This window comes from Psittacula echo (genome assembly GCF_963264785.1).
Source record: "Psittacula echo genome assembly, chromosome: 15".
Lineage (NCBI taxonomy): Eukaryota > Metazoa > Chordata > Aves > Psittaciformes > Psittacidae > Psittacula > Psittacula echo.
In genome coordinates this window covers 1,198,576-1,213,114 of record NC_137751.1, presented here as the reverse complement: position 1 = coordinate 1,213,114, position 14,539 = coordinate 1,198,576, and the positions used below count along the sequence as shown (strand labels likewise).

Here is a 14,539-nt window from a genome sequence, read left to right as displayed (position 1 = left end):
ACCAATAAAGGCTCACGATGCTCCCCCACCTAGCCAATCAGTAGCTGAAGTTTTTCTACCAACCAATGAGCTCCCCCGTACCTCGGAGAGGGTTTACATTCCTCCCGACCCAATGGCGAGAGCGCTCTGTCAGAGGCTAGCCAATGACAGACGAGCGGCGAGTGACAGCTGCCCAATGGGGACCGCCGGCTCTCCCATCCTGAGGAGCGGGGGGTGGGGATCTCCCCGCCGCCGCCTGAGGAATGTCAACTATTCAACATGGAGACGGCGGTTACCAAGCTCGAGACCATGGTGAGTCCGGGCGGCGGCCGGGCTGAGGGGCGGCCGGGCCGGGGGCCGGCGGGGCGGCGGCGGGAGCGCCTCGGAAGGCACCGGGCTGCCGCCTGATGGAGGGGGGAAAGCGGAGCGCGGGCGCGGCTGGAGGCACGAGGGCAGTGCGGCCGCCCTCCGCTCTGCCCCCAGCCGCGCCCGCGCTCCATCCGGGCCCTGAGCGGAGCCCGCGCCGCCCTCCACGGGACGCCCGCCGCCCGCCGCTCGGGTCAGGCAAGTTCGGCCGGGCCGGTCCATTCTGCTCACCACCCCCCCCGGCCCTCCCCGAGCGGGGCGGGGCTTGATTGTGCCGCTCCATTCACCCCCTCGGCGCGGGGGCAGGGCCTGGCCATTTCCCGCTCACCTGGAGGGGGCCGGGTTCCGCGCAGTCCCGGCGGTGTTTACCGCTCGCCGTGCGGGCGCGGCCGGTCCGGTCCCGTTTGCTTTCATTTCCCCGTCGCGGCGGGGTGGGGGGGGGGCGGTGTGGAGCGGAGCGCTGCCGGACTAATCCATTTTGTCTCAGCGGGGGGCGAGGGTGGAGCTCTCACCTGGGCTGGACCATTTTCCCTGAGGGGGTGTCGGGGGAGGAGAGGCCGCTGGGCTGTTTCATTCGCACCCGGATGGGGGGGGAAGCGGGGCGGGGCGGTGGGATGGCTTGCCGCCGGGATAGCTGCCCGCCGGGAGCGCCGGTGTCTCGGACTCTGCTTCTACCTCCGCCCGGGAGGACGGGGCAGGTAGAGCAGGGCAGGTCCGCGGGGCTGGCGGCAGGAGCGGAGCCGGGGAACCTCCCCCATAGCCGCGCCGAGGGTGGGCGCTGCGGCACCCTGAGGAGGGGGGCGTGTGGGGAGTGGGCCGCGTACGGTCCTGAGGCGGGGGCGGCTCTTCCTAAAGCCGGTCCCGCAGCTCTGCACGGCGCTTAGCTTCATTTGGGAGCTCTGGGAGCCAGCCCCTGCGGGCAAGGCTGAGCTGCCTTATGTAATAACCGCCTTTCTGCCTGTCCCGCACGTGGCAAAGCGAAAAAATAATAAGAATAAAAAAACCCCACAAACTCTGCTGTGCTTTCACATGCTGGGAGGCGCTGGAAAACTGGCCCTTTAAACAGCCAAGTTCCTTGTGGCCTCCTCCAAATCCTGATCTTCGTTTTTTCTTCCCTATAATGTAATTAGGTTACACTCTAGTTTTAGTTAAAATGCTTCAGGGATATTTTATGCATCCAGTCCTTAATTGATAATGTATTTTCTATTCCTAAATCCTGACATAAATTAAAATGCTGGTACTGCCATAGCTCTCCAGACTATGGTGCTCCTTTTGGTTTTGCTTGGAAACTTACAAAACTTTTCTTCTTGTCATTTGTAGTAGCAGCAGTGTTAGGTAGTTGATAAGTTTAATTAATTGATAGACTTAATTAATTGATAAACCACAAGTGTCCTCATGGAGAAAAAAGTGCATTATTCAATACAGGCACAAATAGCACAATAGAGATTTCTGTGTTGTTTTTTTCTTTTATCCGCTGGCAATCTTGGTTTCAAGTTCTCATTAAGAAATAAGTAAAAATGAGGTTAATAGATTCCTGATTGTTACCTGTACACAGTAACGTTACCAAAGCAGAATATTCAAGAGAAAATAATAGGAGGAATGCTGGGAAAACACAGCGGGGAATATTGTACATCCACATTATCCCTTAACCTAATGGGCACTAGACCTTAATACACAAAACTGTTGTGCAGCTCAGTGCTCTGTGTTTAAACGTATTTAGTTTACTGTCACTTCTCCAGCACAATGTGACTATTAAAGCTCAGTTGGGAGGCAGGGAAGGGTTTGGTGTCTGAAAAGAAGCAATCGGCTGAAAATTGTCTAAACGTGAGCTAGTTCTGCCTTTGTCACTCAGGGAGTGACCTGCATGTCACTGCAGCAGTAAGACACAATGATCTTAAAGGTCTTTTCCAACCTAAATGATTCTGTGATTCTATTTCAGTTAGGAAATAAAAAGTAACAATTCAATAAACACCAAAATGCCTGCATTATTTGAAAGAGCAGAGATTTCAAACTGTCCTGCCTAATTCTCAGTTTTACCGCACCTTAAAACCAAGGTGGTGTGTCTTGTCTTGCGTTTTCTTTGAAGAAGCCGTGGTTTTGAGGAGGTGGCGTTATTTTTCTTCCTCTTCGGCTACTCAATTGCAGTCATCACAGAGTACGCAGAGTGGTAATAATAGACAGTATTTTAATTCAGTGACATGCTATATTCCTGTCAGAGCTCTGAAATTATTCTAATTTCAAATTCAAAACCTCAGCCTTGCCCATAGCCTGAACTTGATCTCCCCATATCTTTTATTAGTATTATTTATTTAAAAGCCTGGTTTAGAAAGAATAATTTAGAAATCTGTTTAGAGATACCTAGGTTAGATGTTGGTATTTATTTATTTATTTAACATTATAATTTATTTATGTGTGTTATTGAAAGTCTTACTTTCAAGCAGTTCTCATTTTAGGTCATGTAAATAGGAAGGTATTTGGGCCCATGTTAAAGTTAGGAGGGGCTTTTATATATAGTAGTGGAAGAAGACTGTAGTGGGACATTGTCTTAATGATCTACTCTATGAGTAGACTAATATGATTATTGCGCAGATTATTTCAAGGTGGAGAGCTTGTTTGGGTCAATTATCTACACAAATGGCACATAGCGATTTCCAAAAGTGTGGAGACTATAGCTTGGTCTTTCACCCTGTTCTAACTACCCCAGATCTTTGGGTAACCCATTTGAAAAACAAATTGGTTTTGATTTCACCCTATTAGTCTGACATTTTTCTGTTTGATTCTTGTGTCAATTCTTCATTCAGATGATGGAAGATGGTATCCCTGGCTGCCTTCTTCCACTGCAACTGCCGGTGGCACAAGGCGGTTGTGTCTGCACCTGGTTTAGTTTGGTTTGTTTTCAAAAAAAGTGTGTTTCCTTAAATACATCTCAAACAATTTCACTTGTTAATTTCCTATATACAAACCTCATCCAAAAGTGTAATAGTCCCTTTTGTCATTGTTTAACTTAATCAGAGTATGTACGTTGGCAGCTATGTCTCACATCACAGCTTCGTGTTGCTTGCTTTTCCTTCTGCTTATTGTTTCTTCTTCCCGGATTTCCTGTGAAGTCAGCTTTCTCCACAGAAGTGTGATAAAATAGCACTTCTTATTTCCCCGGAGGTTTTGACATGCATGTCATGGGAAGCTTTGGTTTAGTCTTTGGTTTAGTCTTTTTGTTTAGTTTAGGGATAAACTAATTTATAGGAGCTTAAAAAGAACAATGTATATGAAAATACTAGGTAATCAATGGTTATTTGAGACTGTTCCTCAAAGTACAGTAACCAGAGTGGAATGAACCATGACATCCACAGAGATTCATTATGCAAAACTTTGTAAAGCTGACTTATTAACACTTTAACTAAGAATACTGGGACTTAGGCACCTGAGACTGTGCTGCACAAGTGTTCCTTGAAGGCAGCTGGGATTGGAGACCTTTCCAACAGCTTCAACAGACACAGTCAGGCTTCTCCTGAAAATACAGTACATGGTAGTTACTGCTGACAAATGTATGCTTGTGTACAACCATTCCATTAACCTTTAATGCTCAGGACTTCATACCCTGAGCTGGTGACTTCCAGTATGCACTTCGGCAGTCTGCACTGAGAGAAATTCTGTGGACATCCATTTAGTAAAATGTGACAACAAATGGATAAACCGTCAGATGAGCAGGGAGTGCTTCATTCAGAGCAATCCAGTTACTTTCTGTCCCTGTGGTTTTGGTATAGCGGACCTACTTTTTCCTTTGAGTGGTGTCTGTCCAGTGCCCTTTTTATGTTGTACTACTAGTGATCATGCACAAAAAGCAGTGCAATGTTAAAAGGGCATTGGCCAGCAATGCTATCTACGTTACTCATTATTACTATTATTACAGTTAGAAGTCAGAAGCCACTGTCTGAGACCAGAAGGTGGTTCTCAAAACAACTGTAGAATGGGATTGCCGGGTTGTTTTGTTTTCTTTTCTTTTCTTTTGGTTTGGTTTTTTTTTTTCACTCATTGTCTTCTAGTTATTTGCCAAGGGGAAGCATTAACTGGTCTTTTAATTACAAATACCATCATTCCTGTGTGTGTTTTTCCTTGGAAGTAAGTGCCCTACAAAGAGGAAAGAACACTGTGTAGCATTCCTATGTCCTATGGTGTGCTCTGGAGAAATGTTACAGGTGTGGAGTTGGCTCAAGTTGTTGCTCTATGTGCATCAGCAACCATCCATCTCTCTCCACTCCATCCCACTGCTTTTTTGCATTTTGTTGTTAACAGTCTTTGCACCGCGAAACCCTAAGAGTTCTCCAACTTTTTATGTAAAGTTACTGTTTTGTTAAAAAGAAACACCTTTATTGAGATTTATGAAATGCACCCCCCCTCTGATGGTGCTCTGACGTCCGTCTGGTAGCCTCAGTGGTAAAGTATATCCACACTGTTGGGAAATGAGTGTGTGTCTAAGCGCATTTTAAAGTGATTCAACACTTGCAAATGCAAAGAATCAACTCTGGTATCCAGAAAGTGTTCCCTCTAATGCAGTGGAATAACATCTGTCTGATAGCAGTTTAGAATCTTTGCTTGCTGTGAGGCAAATCTAAGAAATAAATAAACTCAGAATTGTAGTTTCCAGTTAAAAGAGAACCAAACTGTTTGAAATGGAGTTTCTGACAGATCTGTTGGGTGGTTTTCCCCTCCTGTTGGTCAGTGGCATGAGAGGGATTATGAATATTAGTAATGCCCTGAAATATGTGAGTTCTTGTGTGTCTTAGTATTTGGTGAACATTAACCTTATCCAATTCTCCCTGATCCACAGAAACCACTGTCTGACTCAACCTGTTTTTTCAGGTACATATTTTGAGTCTACTGATAACTCGTACGGAATTCTTGCTGCTAACGAATGCTCTGACTTTATTGCACTACTGTACTTCACAGCTAGCAGTGCAATAGTATTGTCAAAGCATCTGAAAGCAGAGTCTCACCTCACGGTTTCTGACACTTATTTTCCTAAGCCTGTGAGTAAATTACAAATTTACATTTCAAAACCTGCAATTTCTGTGTGTGTTGTACAGTACTCATCATAGGAATGGTGCTACCCTACAACATTAAGGTGATGTTTTTGCAGGGGTATGTTCCCTAAAACTGCGTATGGCAGTGCTTATAAGCATGTTTTGAAATTGCTGTTAATAAATATTGTTTCTTTTAGAATATACTTTCGGGAGAACGCAGTGATACTGAGCTGTGTTAGTGTTTTCATTAAGCACAAATGTTGAAATTACAGCCTTCTGATGGATAAGCATTCAGCTTCACATTCCATTTTCAGTGCCTTGAATCATAGTAGTAGCAGGATATTAGTGCCTTACTGTCTTTCTGTAAATCTCAAATTACCAGTACTGAGCATTTCAGGAATAGAATCTTATGGATAAATTTGAGAGCCACCCATCTTCATTGTCTGCTTTCTCCTAAAATAGTAAACTGCTTTTCCAAAGAGTAATCAAATGGAGGAGTTGGAGAAAAGCAAAATATTATCGTTTTGGCGTACCTGCCTCTAGAAATGAAAACCTAAAAATGTTTGCTAGTGGAGGAGAACATCAATGATTGAGCAGTTAGGAAAAAAATCCCTCATGACTCTTTAAAAACACATAGTGTAATAAAAAGTGTTTTATTCTTGCATTTTATCATAACTGGGTTTTGGGGCATAGATGGGAAGGAGTTCTGTTGGGCAGATGGTAAGTTATGGGCATAGTAGGGACAGCTTTCCCTTTCAGTTAGAGGTGCTCAAGGTCTTTACTAGATTTATTTGCCTTTTCTTAAGCTATTATTTGAGAATGTACTGAAGGTGTGTATGTTTAGGGAAAATCATACATTTTTCACTACATCAGAAAGGGGATTTTACTTGTAAAATACCTTGGATCGAGCACTATTCCTTCAGGCTATCTCAAGTTCCAGATTCTCAAAGGTATTAGTGGCAGTTCCTGAAGGTGGATCCAAAGGCTGATGTTTAAAACATAAACATCCTTTTGGTCTGACTAGAGGCTACATCCGAACACTACTGAAACTTGGCACTTTAGCTGCCTCTACAGCTCTGCCAGTCAGTACTTTGGGATACACTCAATAAATACAGCCCTACTGTGATCCTTAAGAGAGCTGTAATGATGACTTCAGGGTTAACCTCAAGATAACTAGTGAAAACTGAGTGAAGTAAATTACAACTATTTTTAACTTGCTTTCATCAGTGTCTCTTCTGTGATTGTACAATCACTAAATTGTGATGCCAAAAAGTTCATGAGTTGTTTGTGGACTGGGAAAACTGCCTTTCTTTAAAGCAGAAGTCCTTAATAGATATTAAAACTGCAGACTAAAATTAATTAAGTAATAATGCTATCAGCAGACTGTTTTACAAGGTGATTAGATAATTCTCTGGTGGCTTGTTTATCCCATGGAAAGAAATGTGATGTTATCAATTTTATTATCTGTTTGTCAATCTAGTTTATTGGGGAATAATGAAATGTATTATAATCATCTGAGAGAATGCATTCCTGATATAATTAATAATATCTCTGTTGATATGCTTGGATCCTGAACACGTATGCGTAATCTCTGCTGTCTAAATAACTGGTTATTGCAGTTTTGCTAACGGAACTTTTAGGGTTTGAAAAGAAAAGCAACTAGCCAAGACAAGCTCTAAAAAAGGATGGAAAATATGTTAGTATCTTAGGAGGGAAAAAAAAATCAAACACCTCCTGCATTCAGTGAAGATCAAATTCTTCCTATTGATAGAACTTGCCCCTTTGGTCTAGTACTTAAAAACTTCATCCTGAGACATTCGGCATTGCAAAGGCATGTAAATTAGGAGATGAAAATGTTTTCATGTGTTTTGGAGAGCTGCAGGAAAAAGGTACTGACGACAAGATGCAAAGAGAACAATTGGGACATTTGGGTTAGAAAGAGGGTAAAATTAGTAGAAGTGTGTGTGTGCATATGTAATTCTTACATGTGAGAGTTTTTGTCAAGTCTGAAAGTTTATTGCTTTATATTTTTTAGGCTAGAAGTGTGTCAGTATAATTGGCAGACATTAGCTAATGGAATGGACTGGAGGAATAGAAACTTGTATACTGCACAAGCCATTAAAACAGAGGCATCTGGCTTCTGCTTTCCTGAAATACAGGAAAGGCAAACATTTGGGGGTTGTCTCCAATTTTTGTTTTTTAACATACTGTGGCTGATCTGAAATATTTTAGTTCCAGAAGGCAGAATCTGACCTGGATTATATTCGACACAGACTGGAGTTTGAAATATTGAAAGGTCTTCCTGATGATCTGGCACCAGAGGTAGTATTCTCAGATTAAATTCATAGATTTTATTGCATTTTGTATGAAGTTAGTAATAAATGGGTAATTTTCTTTAATCCTAAAATATACGTGGCTGGTCTTTTATCTAGTTGTTAGGCTCTTGTTATATTTCCTGTGTTGTATATCAAGATAACTGACATAATATGAATTCAGGGCAGAAACCAACAAAACCCCTTTGGTTTCTTGGTATCATGAAATTCTCCCATGTTCTGCTTTGAGAAATGAGTACTAGAGTTAACACCTAAATTTGAGAGACAGATTCCAGTCTGAGCTAAAACACACCCTTGCTTTGAGATCAAAGATAATCTTCCTTATGAGTAACAACTAAATTCAGATTTGAGGGAGAGATGATAGGAAGAAGAAAACAATAAGTGGCATCATATAAAGGATTTTATAAGTAAGTCCTTGTCTCAGTATGTGTTGTTACATGTAGTGGAAAATAATCTTTTTAGGTAGAAGTCCCAAATTTATTCCAGACAAACCATTAAAATTCACCAACACAGTAAACTCATCCTCCTGCATTTGTTGTGGAACCACAGAGTTATCCTGTTCTATTAACACTATCATTTCTGCTTATGAAAGATTAAATGTATAGATGAAACATCCTCACAGCTACACTTTTTATTGTAAAGGGTCATTTAATGTTCTATTTTAGTGGCTCTAATGCCTACATTTTTAATTTGTATGGGCCACATTAATTTTCTCTTCTTACGTAGTTTAAATATACTTTTAATTTCTACATAGGAAAATCCAGTTGCTCTCTTGGAAGAAATTGCAGTGGTGAAATCTCGTTACAAAATGTTGTGTATGCAGATGAAAAACGTTTTCATAGAGCAGAGAGAATCCATCAGGCGCATCTGTGCTGCTCTAGTGAACACAATGAAGATAGTTCGGGTGTTAAAGCAACATGCTGGTCTTGAGGTAGTAGTTTCATTTTAATCCCTTGTGTCTCGCTCCTGTAAATGAACATGTGTCTGTGTAACCCTTACATAGACATAAGTAGTTGCATTGGAAACTGTTACATGTGGAGACTCTTAGAAGGCTTTTAGAAAGTAACCTTACCAGAAGAAATGTTTGCAAGACTGGAGCTTTTTTTGGTAAAATACAAGCCTGATTCATCACTCCACAGTTAAGCTAATGGTATGCAGTTTGGAGTTGAAGTAATACCATCATTCTTCAGGCTTTTGTTATAATACCTTTTACAGTTAAGGCATTGGCTTATATTGTGGTGGATTTGGCAGTGCTGGGTTAACGCTGGGATTTGATGACCTTAAAGGTCTTTTCCAACCAAAATGATTCCATGATAATGGTGTGACACACATTTGAATAGTTTCACAGCAACTGATGCCTCTGTGCACAGCTACGTCCCAGTTTTATACTGACATATTTTTAAGTAGCCACCTTAAAGAAATTAGACAGAGAAAACAATTTCAAAAGGCAAAAAAGCTTTTAAGTGGCAAATGTATTTTTGCTGTCTGAAGTAAGTTAAAGCCAACACACTGTAACATCTGCAGTGGAATTGCTTCTAGGACAGAGTAAGTTTTTCTCAGTATAATGCCTATTAAAAAAAATCAGTAACAAACAGAACATTTGTGTTAGTGATCTCCAGGCACTGCTTCATCACAGGTTCGAAGAGGTTGTGAAAGCATTAGTTCCATCCCTTTACAAATAAGGGAATTTAGATCAAAAAAGCTAATTGATAGTCTGGTGGCAAAGATAGAACTGGTGTGACTAAAATGTATTCCCAGATCTCAGCTCTCACTAAGATGTTCTAATGACAGTGCCTCAAGATTGTAATCTGTCAAAAGCTCTAGAGAGGTTACTGGTAAGTTTTATAGATAAAATGTACTCTATAATGATTTAAAAGACAGTAGTTATGCCACAGAAAGAAGATATTTTCTCTGCCTGGGTTCCAAGGTTACACTGCCAAGAATAACTTCATATTTGGACTTTGTTAAAGTGGAAGACTCTTGTCTCTTGAGTTTTATTTAGACTTTTTAGATAAAGATTTTCATGTACTTTGTATATATCCTAAACCAAAGATGGATTAAACTGTTAAGGAGAAATTCAAGTCTTTAAGTGAAATACTAGTTCTTACTGAATAATTTTTCTTCTTTCTGTTGAATCATGTATAGTACTGATGTTAAAGGAATACTATGGCTGGATTTTTCAGAAATACTTTGCTTGTAGATTTAGTTTCATTTGAAGGCAAGTAGGAGTCTACTGTTAGTTTCCTTAAGGAAAGGGCTACATAGACATTGAGTTCTTCTGTAAATATCATCACCCTAGGAACTGAAAGTATCAGAGTTCTCTGTGTTTGTTTGTTTTTCCTAGTGCTTACCCCTGTCAGCAGAAGAACAGGCTGCAGCACTGCAGTTCACCTGCCAAACTGCTGAACTGCTAGTGGAAGAGGTAATGAGGCCACAGAGTGTCTGTATTCCAGAAACCATTAATCCTGAGTGTAGCTCATCTTAAGTCAGAAGGGTATTGTATTAATACCACTCCAATGAATGGACTATTTTTTTCTTTTCCAGAAATGGGACTGCAGTTTCTAACAAACCTTTTTATTTTATGTTGATTAATTTTATTATTTGTTACAATGAAATTATCCACAAAGAAAAAACTGGCTTTGATGGAAGACTTTGTTCCCCTTACCTTTTAACTGGGATACATTTATATTTCTTTTCAGAGAGGTGGTTGGTTGCTCTTGTTGATCCTATTGTTCTGTTAATGCATTATTTAAGAAGCCTTTGGATAGGAGTAAAGAATTCAATTGATTCAAACCAACATATACCAAAATGTAGAGGAATCTAATTTCCTGTAAAATACTAAATAAATTTTGGAATATAAGGAATAATAAGTATATTCTAACTGTAATGAAGTAGAACATAGATATAAAATAATGCTTGTTAAAATGTCAGATATTCTCCCATAGCTACTCAAAGCACAAACCTCTAATATAATTATCTGCAAAGATTGGGTCTGTGACTCCTATTAAAAGCAAAATATTTAAGAAGGGTAATAGAGTATAATTATCTTATCGACCTTGTCTTTTTCTACATGTCTTTTCACTGCCCAGTACTCCTCTTTCACAGGATTCCTTGCTTTCTGTCCCTTTATTGCCACAGTTGGCTGGCAGGAAAGCTGTCCAGTATCTCACAACTTCATTCACTATCTGTAAATATCTTCTCTTATGTTGATAAAACCTCTCACTATCTGACTTTTATTTAATGCTCAAGCACACATGTAGATGGCTTAAACCAGTGCAAAATGTGGCTATATCCTGCAGCTGTTGAGACCAGTTTAATTGATATCAGTCCCTATGTCATCATTATATTCTGAAGATGCTTGCTGAAAGGCAGAAAGAATGGCAAAATGTCTCAAAGGGACTCTGGTATTTTTTCATCCATGCTGTATTTCTGGCTATGGGGAGTTAGATACAGCTACCTTCAGCTCGTCAGGGCTGTCAGCCTCTGAAGGCTGCTTGAGAATAGGAAAGCCATCTTTTTCGTTTGCTGCATGTGCCAGGCTTTCAGCTAGATCCATACTGGAATGCAAAGAGAAAGCTGAAGAGGCTCATCTGACTTGCATATAAATCCTTCTGTATTCGGTTTAAGCATACCTTTTGTTTGAAGGCAGGGTTTCTTTAATGCCTAAGATTTTACTGCTGACTTCAGTGGCTGCAAGATCCTTGTTTATCCAGTGGTAAAATGTGATTACTTCTGCAGAAATGAAATTGTAAAAAGTAATCTCTAAACAAAATTCCGACAATCCTGATATTATCTTGTTTGGTTTTAGCCATCTTTCTCGGGATCTACAAGCACTGCCTCAACTGAAGGTAAGTGCTGAAGGAATAATCTTCCTGTTGGTTTTTCCCCCCCCTTGACTAATCTCCCCACACCCCCAGCCCCAGGAGGTAAGCTTTATGATAATATCACTCTCTAAAGACCTCCATCTCTAATATTGAATTCTTATAGTTCTGTACTATTTAAACATACCAAGTTACCATCTAGAATCAGAGAGTAATGAATTCAACTGTTTTACTTCTGGAAAAGGCAGATGCTGTAAATAACTTCAGCTGACAAATAAAAGCTGTATTAACCCTGGGTACCAGAGGGGCAAATCTCACAGTAAGGAGGAACAGGCTGAGACCTCCATAGAGTTTCTCTTGTTATTTACGAAACATATAGCCTATGATATTCAGTAAATTCACTGAACATTTTCACTCTCAAGCACTAGTAACTACTGCTTTTATGTGAAGAATTTAGACTTTAATATAAAAACCTGACCCCTTAGTTACATTCCACACACAGTTCCCATGTCTCTGGGAGTTTTCCTTGCTTTTGATGGGATTGAAGTAGTTACTGTTGTGTTTATGGTCTGGAAGAAAGGGTGTACCAGTCTTAGTACAGAAATAGCAGTTACTACAGAGATAGCTCCTCCCTACCTATAGAATCGAATTTTCCTAATCCTTTAAAAAGGAACAAACAATAAACCCCCAAAACAACCAACTAGTCATTGACAGACCAGATTTGTTACTCCACATCAAATCTCGAAGTACTTGATTTTTTGTTGAGTCTGTAGGTACAGTGATGGCTTGGAGGGAGTATCATCCTTTTCTTCTTCCTTTTGCTGAAGAATCTTCCCTTAGACACATTTTAGGGGTTTCTTAAAAAGCAACAAAAGTCTGATTTCTGAAGAAACAAGTATCTTCTATTTCCCTATTTTTAGAATCACAATTCAAACCATTAACTGAGGAAATACTTCTGACTGTACCAAGAACTATCAGAAGTACTGTTAAACTAGCAAACTTGAACAATTTGTACAGGGAGTTATTGAACCACTTCATTGTAAACAAGAACAGATAAGACTTAAAGCCATTCGTAAGGATTTCATAAGCTGTAAAGAAATTCAGCCCTTTCAAATTAAACAAAAGCAGCTTAGTTAACCCCTCATGGCTATATTATAACTTCATCATTTGATTTTAGTCCCCTGCACACTTCGTGGTGAGGTACATGCCCCAAAGTGTGAGGTCACCACACAAACCCCCCTAAATGAATTTGTGTAAAAATGACTTGAATGCTTTGATCATTTTCAAAGCTGCGTGTCAGGTTCTTCAGGTTTTTCCCTTTTGGTTTCAGTGTACAGATGTCCAAAACTGGGTCTATTCAGGAAGCTTTTGCTGACACAGTTGTACTGCCAAAGCCTTTTAGCTTTCAGAATCTGCATCCAGACTGGGAAAGCAAAGCCCTGATGCTAAACCATGGCCCCAAACCCTACCCTCCCTGCACCAACCCCTCCCACCTTCTGAGCCTGAGTCCTCTCTGGCACATGCGCTGCGGGTTTCTTGCAGGGTGATGTTAAAATGAAGGAAACTTAAACTCAGGAACTGTGTCTTTAGCCCAGGGGTTGGATTAGCAAATGACTTCTCAGTTTGATGCAGGACAGAAAATGTGAATAAGCTGAGATTTACAGAGTACTTGCAAAAGTAGTTCAGGAAATAGGATGTTCTTTTCAGCCTTTTTCTGCCAGAGCTGGTGTTTGATTCCCTATATTGCTGAATAATTTGCTTTTCTCTTACAGGGGAGCACTGAGTGTTTTGGAGATGAACAAGATGAATATGAAAGCCACTGACTCAAGAATACAAATCTTGAAAGAACTGGCTATTGCGGAACTTGACAAACAAGGAAATGTTAAATTGGTTGTGTGAATAAAGGCTTGGGCCACGTTCATTTGACACAGAAGCATCTCAGTCATTGCTCCTGGGTTACTAACAAGGAAGTATTGCTGTGGTGTCTCTGTCCTTGTTGCAGATGCCAGAGATAAGGGACTGGGTCATGTCACACCATGACACTGCTGCTTCCCAGACCCCTTCCGGATGTGTTATCATTCTACTAGGGTATGTTTGCTGCTGCAGCCCTTGGCAGCCTCTGCTGAGAAGCAGAGAGCAGCTTTTCAGCTCATGCTGGGAGGACTGCCTTGCCAGGGGCTGAGAACTGCACTCATAATGCTATTGAAGACAGAGTGTTTCAGTGTTGGTAAGGATCTCCCTGCTTGCTCTTGTTCAGGTTGACTTGTTTGGAGGAACAGGGGACAGTGACAATGCTTTAATGCATCTGTCCTACTGGGGACCTAAGAAAGCATTTAGGCAACATTTTCCACCAGCCATTTTCTTAAGCAGAGCTTCACTGCTGCCTGGCTTTCCAGAGCCAGCTGCACAGCGCCCGCAACCACCATCCCCATCTTGGCCACACCATTGTACAGCTCAGGATGTGCATGGTCTGAACTGCCAGGGACAAGACCTGGAGTTTGTTGTCTTCTGCCAAAAGCTGTTGGGCTGCAACAGAAGGAAAGAGAGCAGAGCTGAAACCTGCTGGTGTGCAAAGACCTGTAGGCATCCCTTCCAGACTGTGCCAGCCCCAGCCATCCCTTCTCCTGGTCAGGTGGGACAAATGGGTCACCTGAAAGCTGCTGCTCAGGAATACAACAAATGCCCCTGAGATGTTCCCTGGAGTAGGACAGCGCATGGCAGCACGCTGCCCAGGCTCTGTCCCCGCCCCACCAGCCCCGGCACACACAGCACTGCCCCTAGTCACTGTCACAGATCTCCTGCAGCGTGTCACTCAGGTACCGCACAGCCAGCCCTGTGCACATTGCTCTGTCAGACCTGCACGTTGCTGGCAGCATGGCCCCGGCTCTGCCTGTTTGGCTGCACCCTTCTCCACTGAGCAGGGTGAGCCCAGGGAAGGACAGGACCTGAGGGGAGGTGGCACTGAGCAAGGTGCCACTGAGCCCTGCTGCCAGGGCACGGGTGGGAGAAGGAGGCACAG

The 14,539-nt window shown here is 41.7% G+C and overlaps 1 protein-coding gene across 1 annotated transcript; it reads left to right on the top strand.

Moving 5' to 3' along the window:
* Positions 1-221: 221 nt before the first annotated feature.
* Positions 222-13,391, top strand: SKA2 (spindle and kinetochore associated complex subunit 2). Its single transcript, XM_080630036.1, has 6 exons — positions 222-291; positions 7,599-7,688; positions 8,454-8,630; positions 10,044-10,121; positions 11,508-11,547; positions 13,293-13,391. The coding sequence occupies exons 1-6, from the start codon at positions 259-261 to the stop codon at positions 13,301-13,303; spliced, it is 429 nt and encodes a 142-aa protein (XP_080486162.1). The 5' UTR covers positions 222-258; the 3' UTR covers positions 13,304-13,391.
* The last annotated feature ends 1,148 nt before the right edge of the window (positions 13,392-14,539 follow it).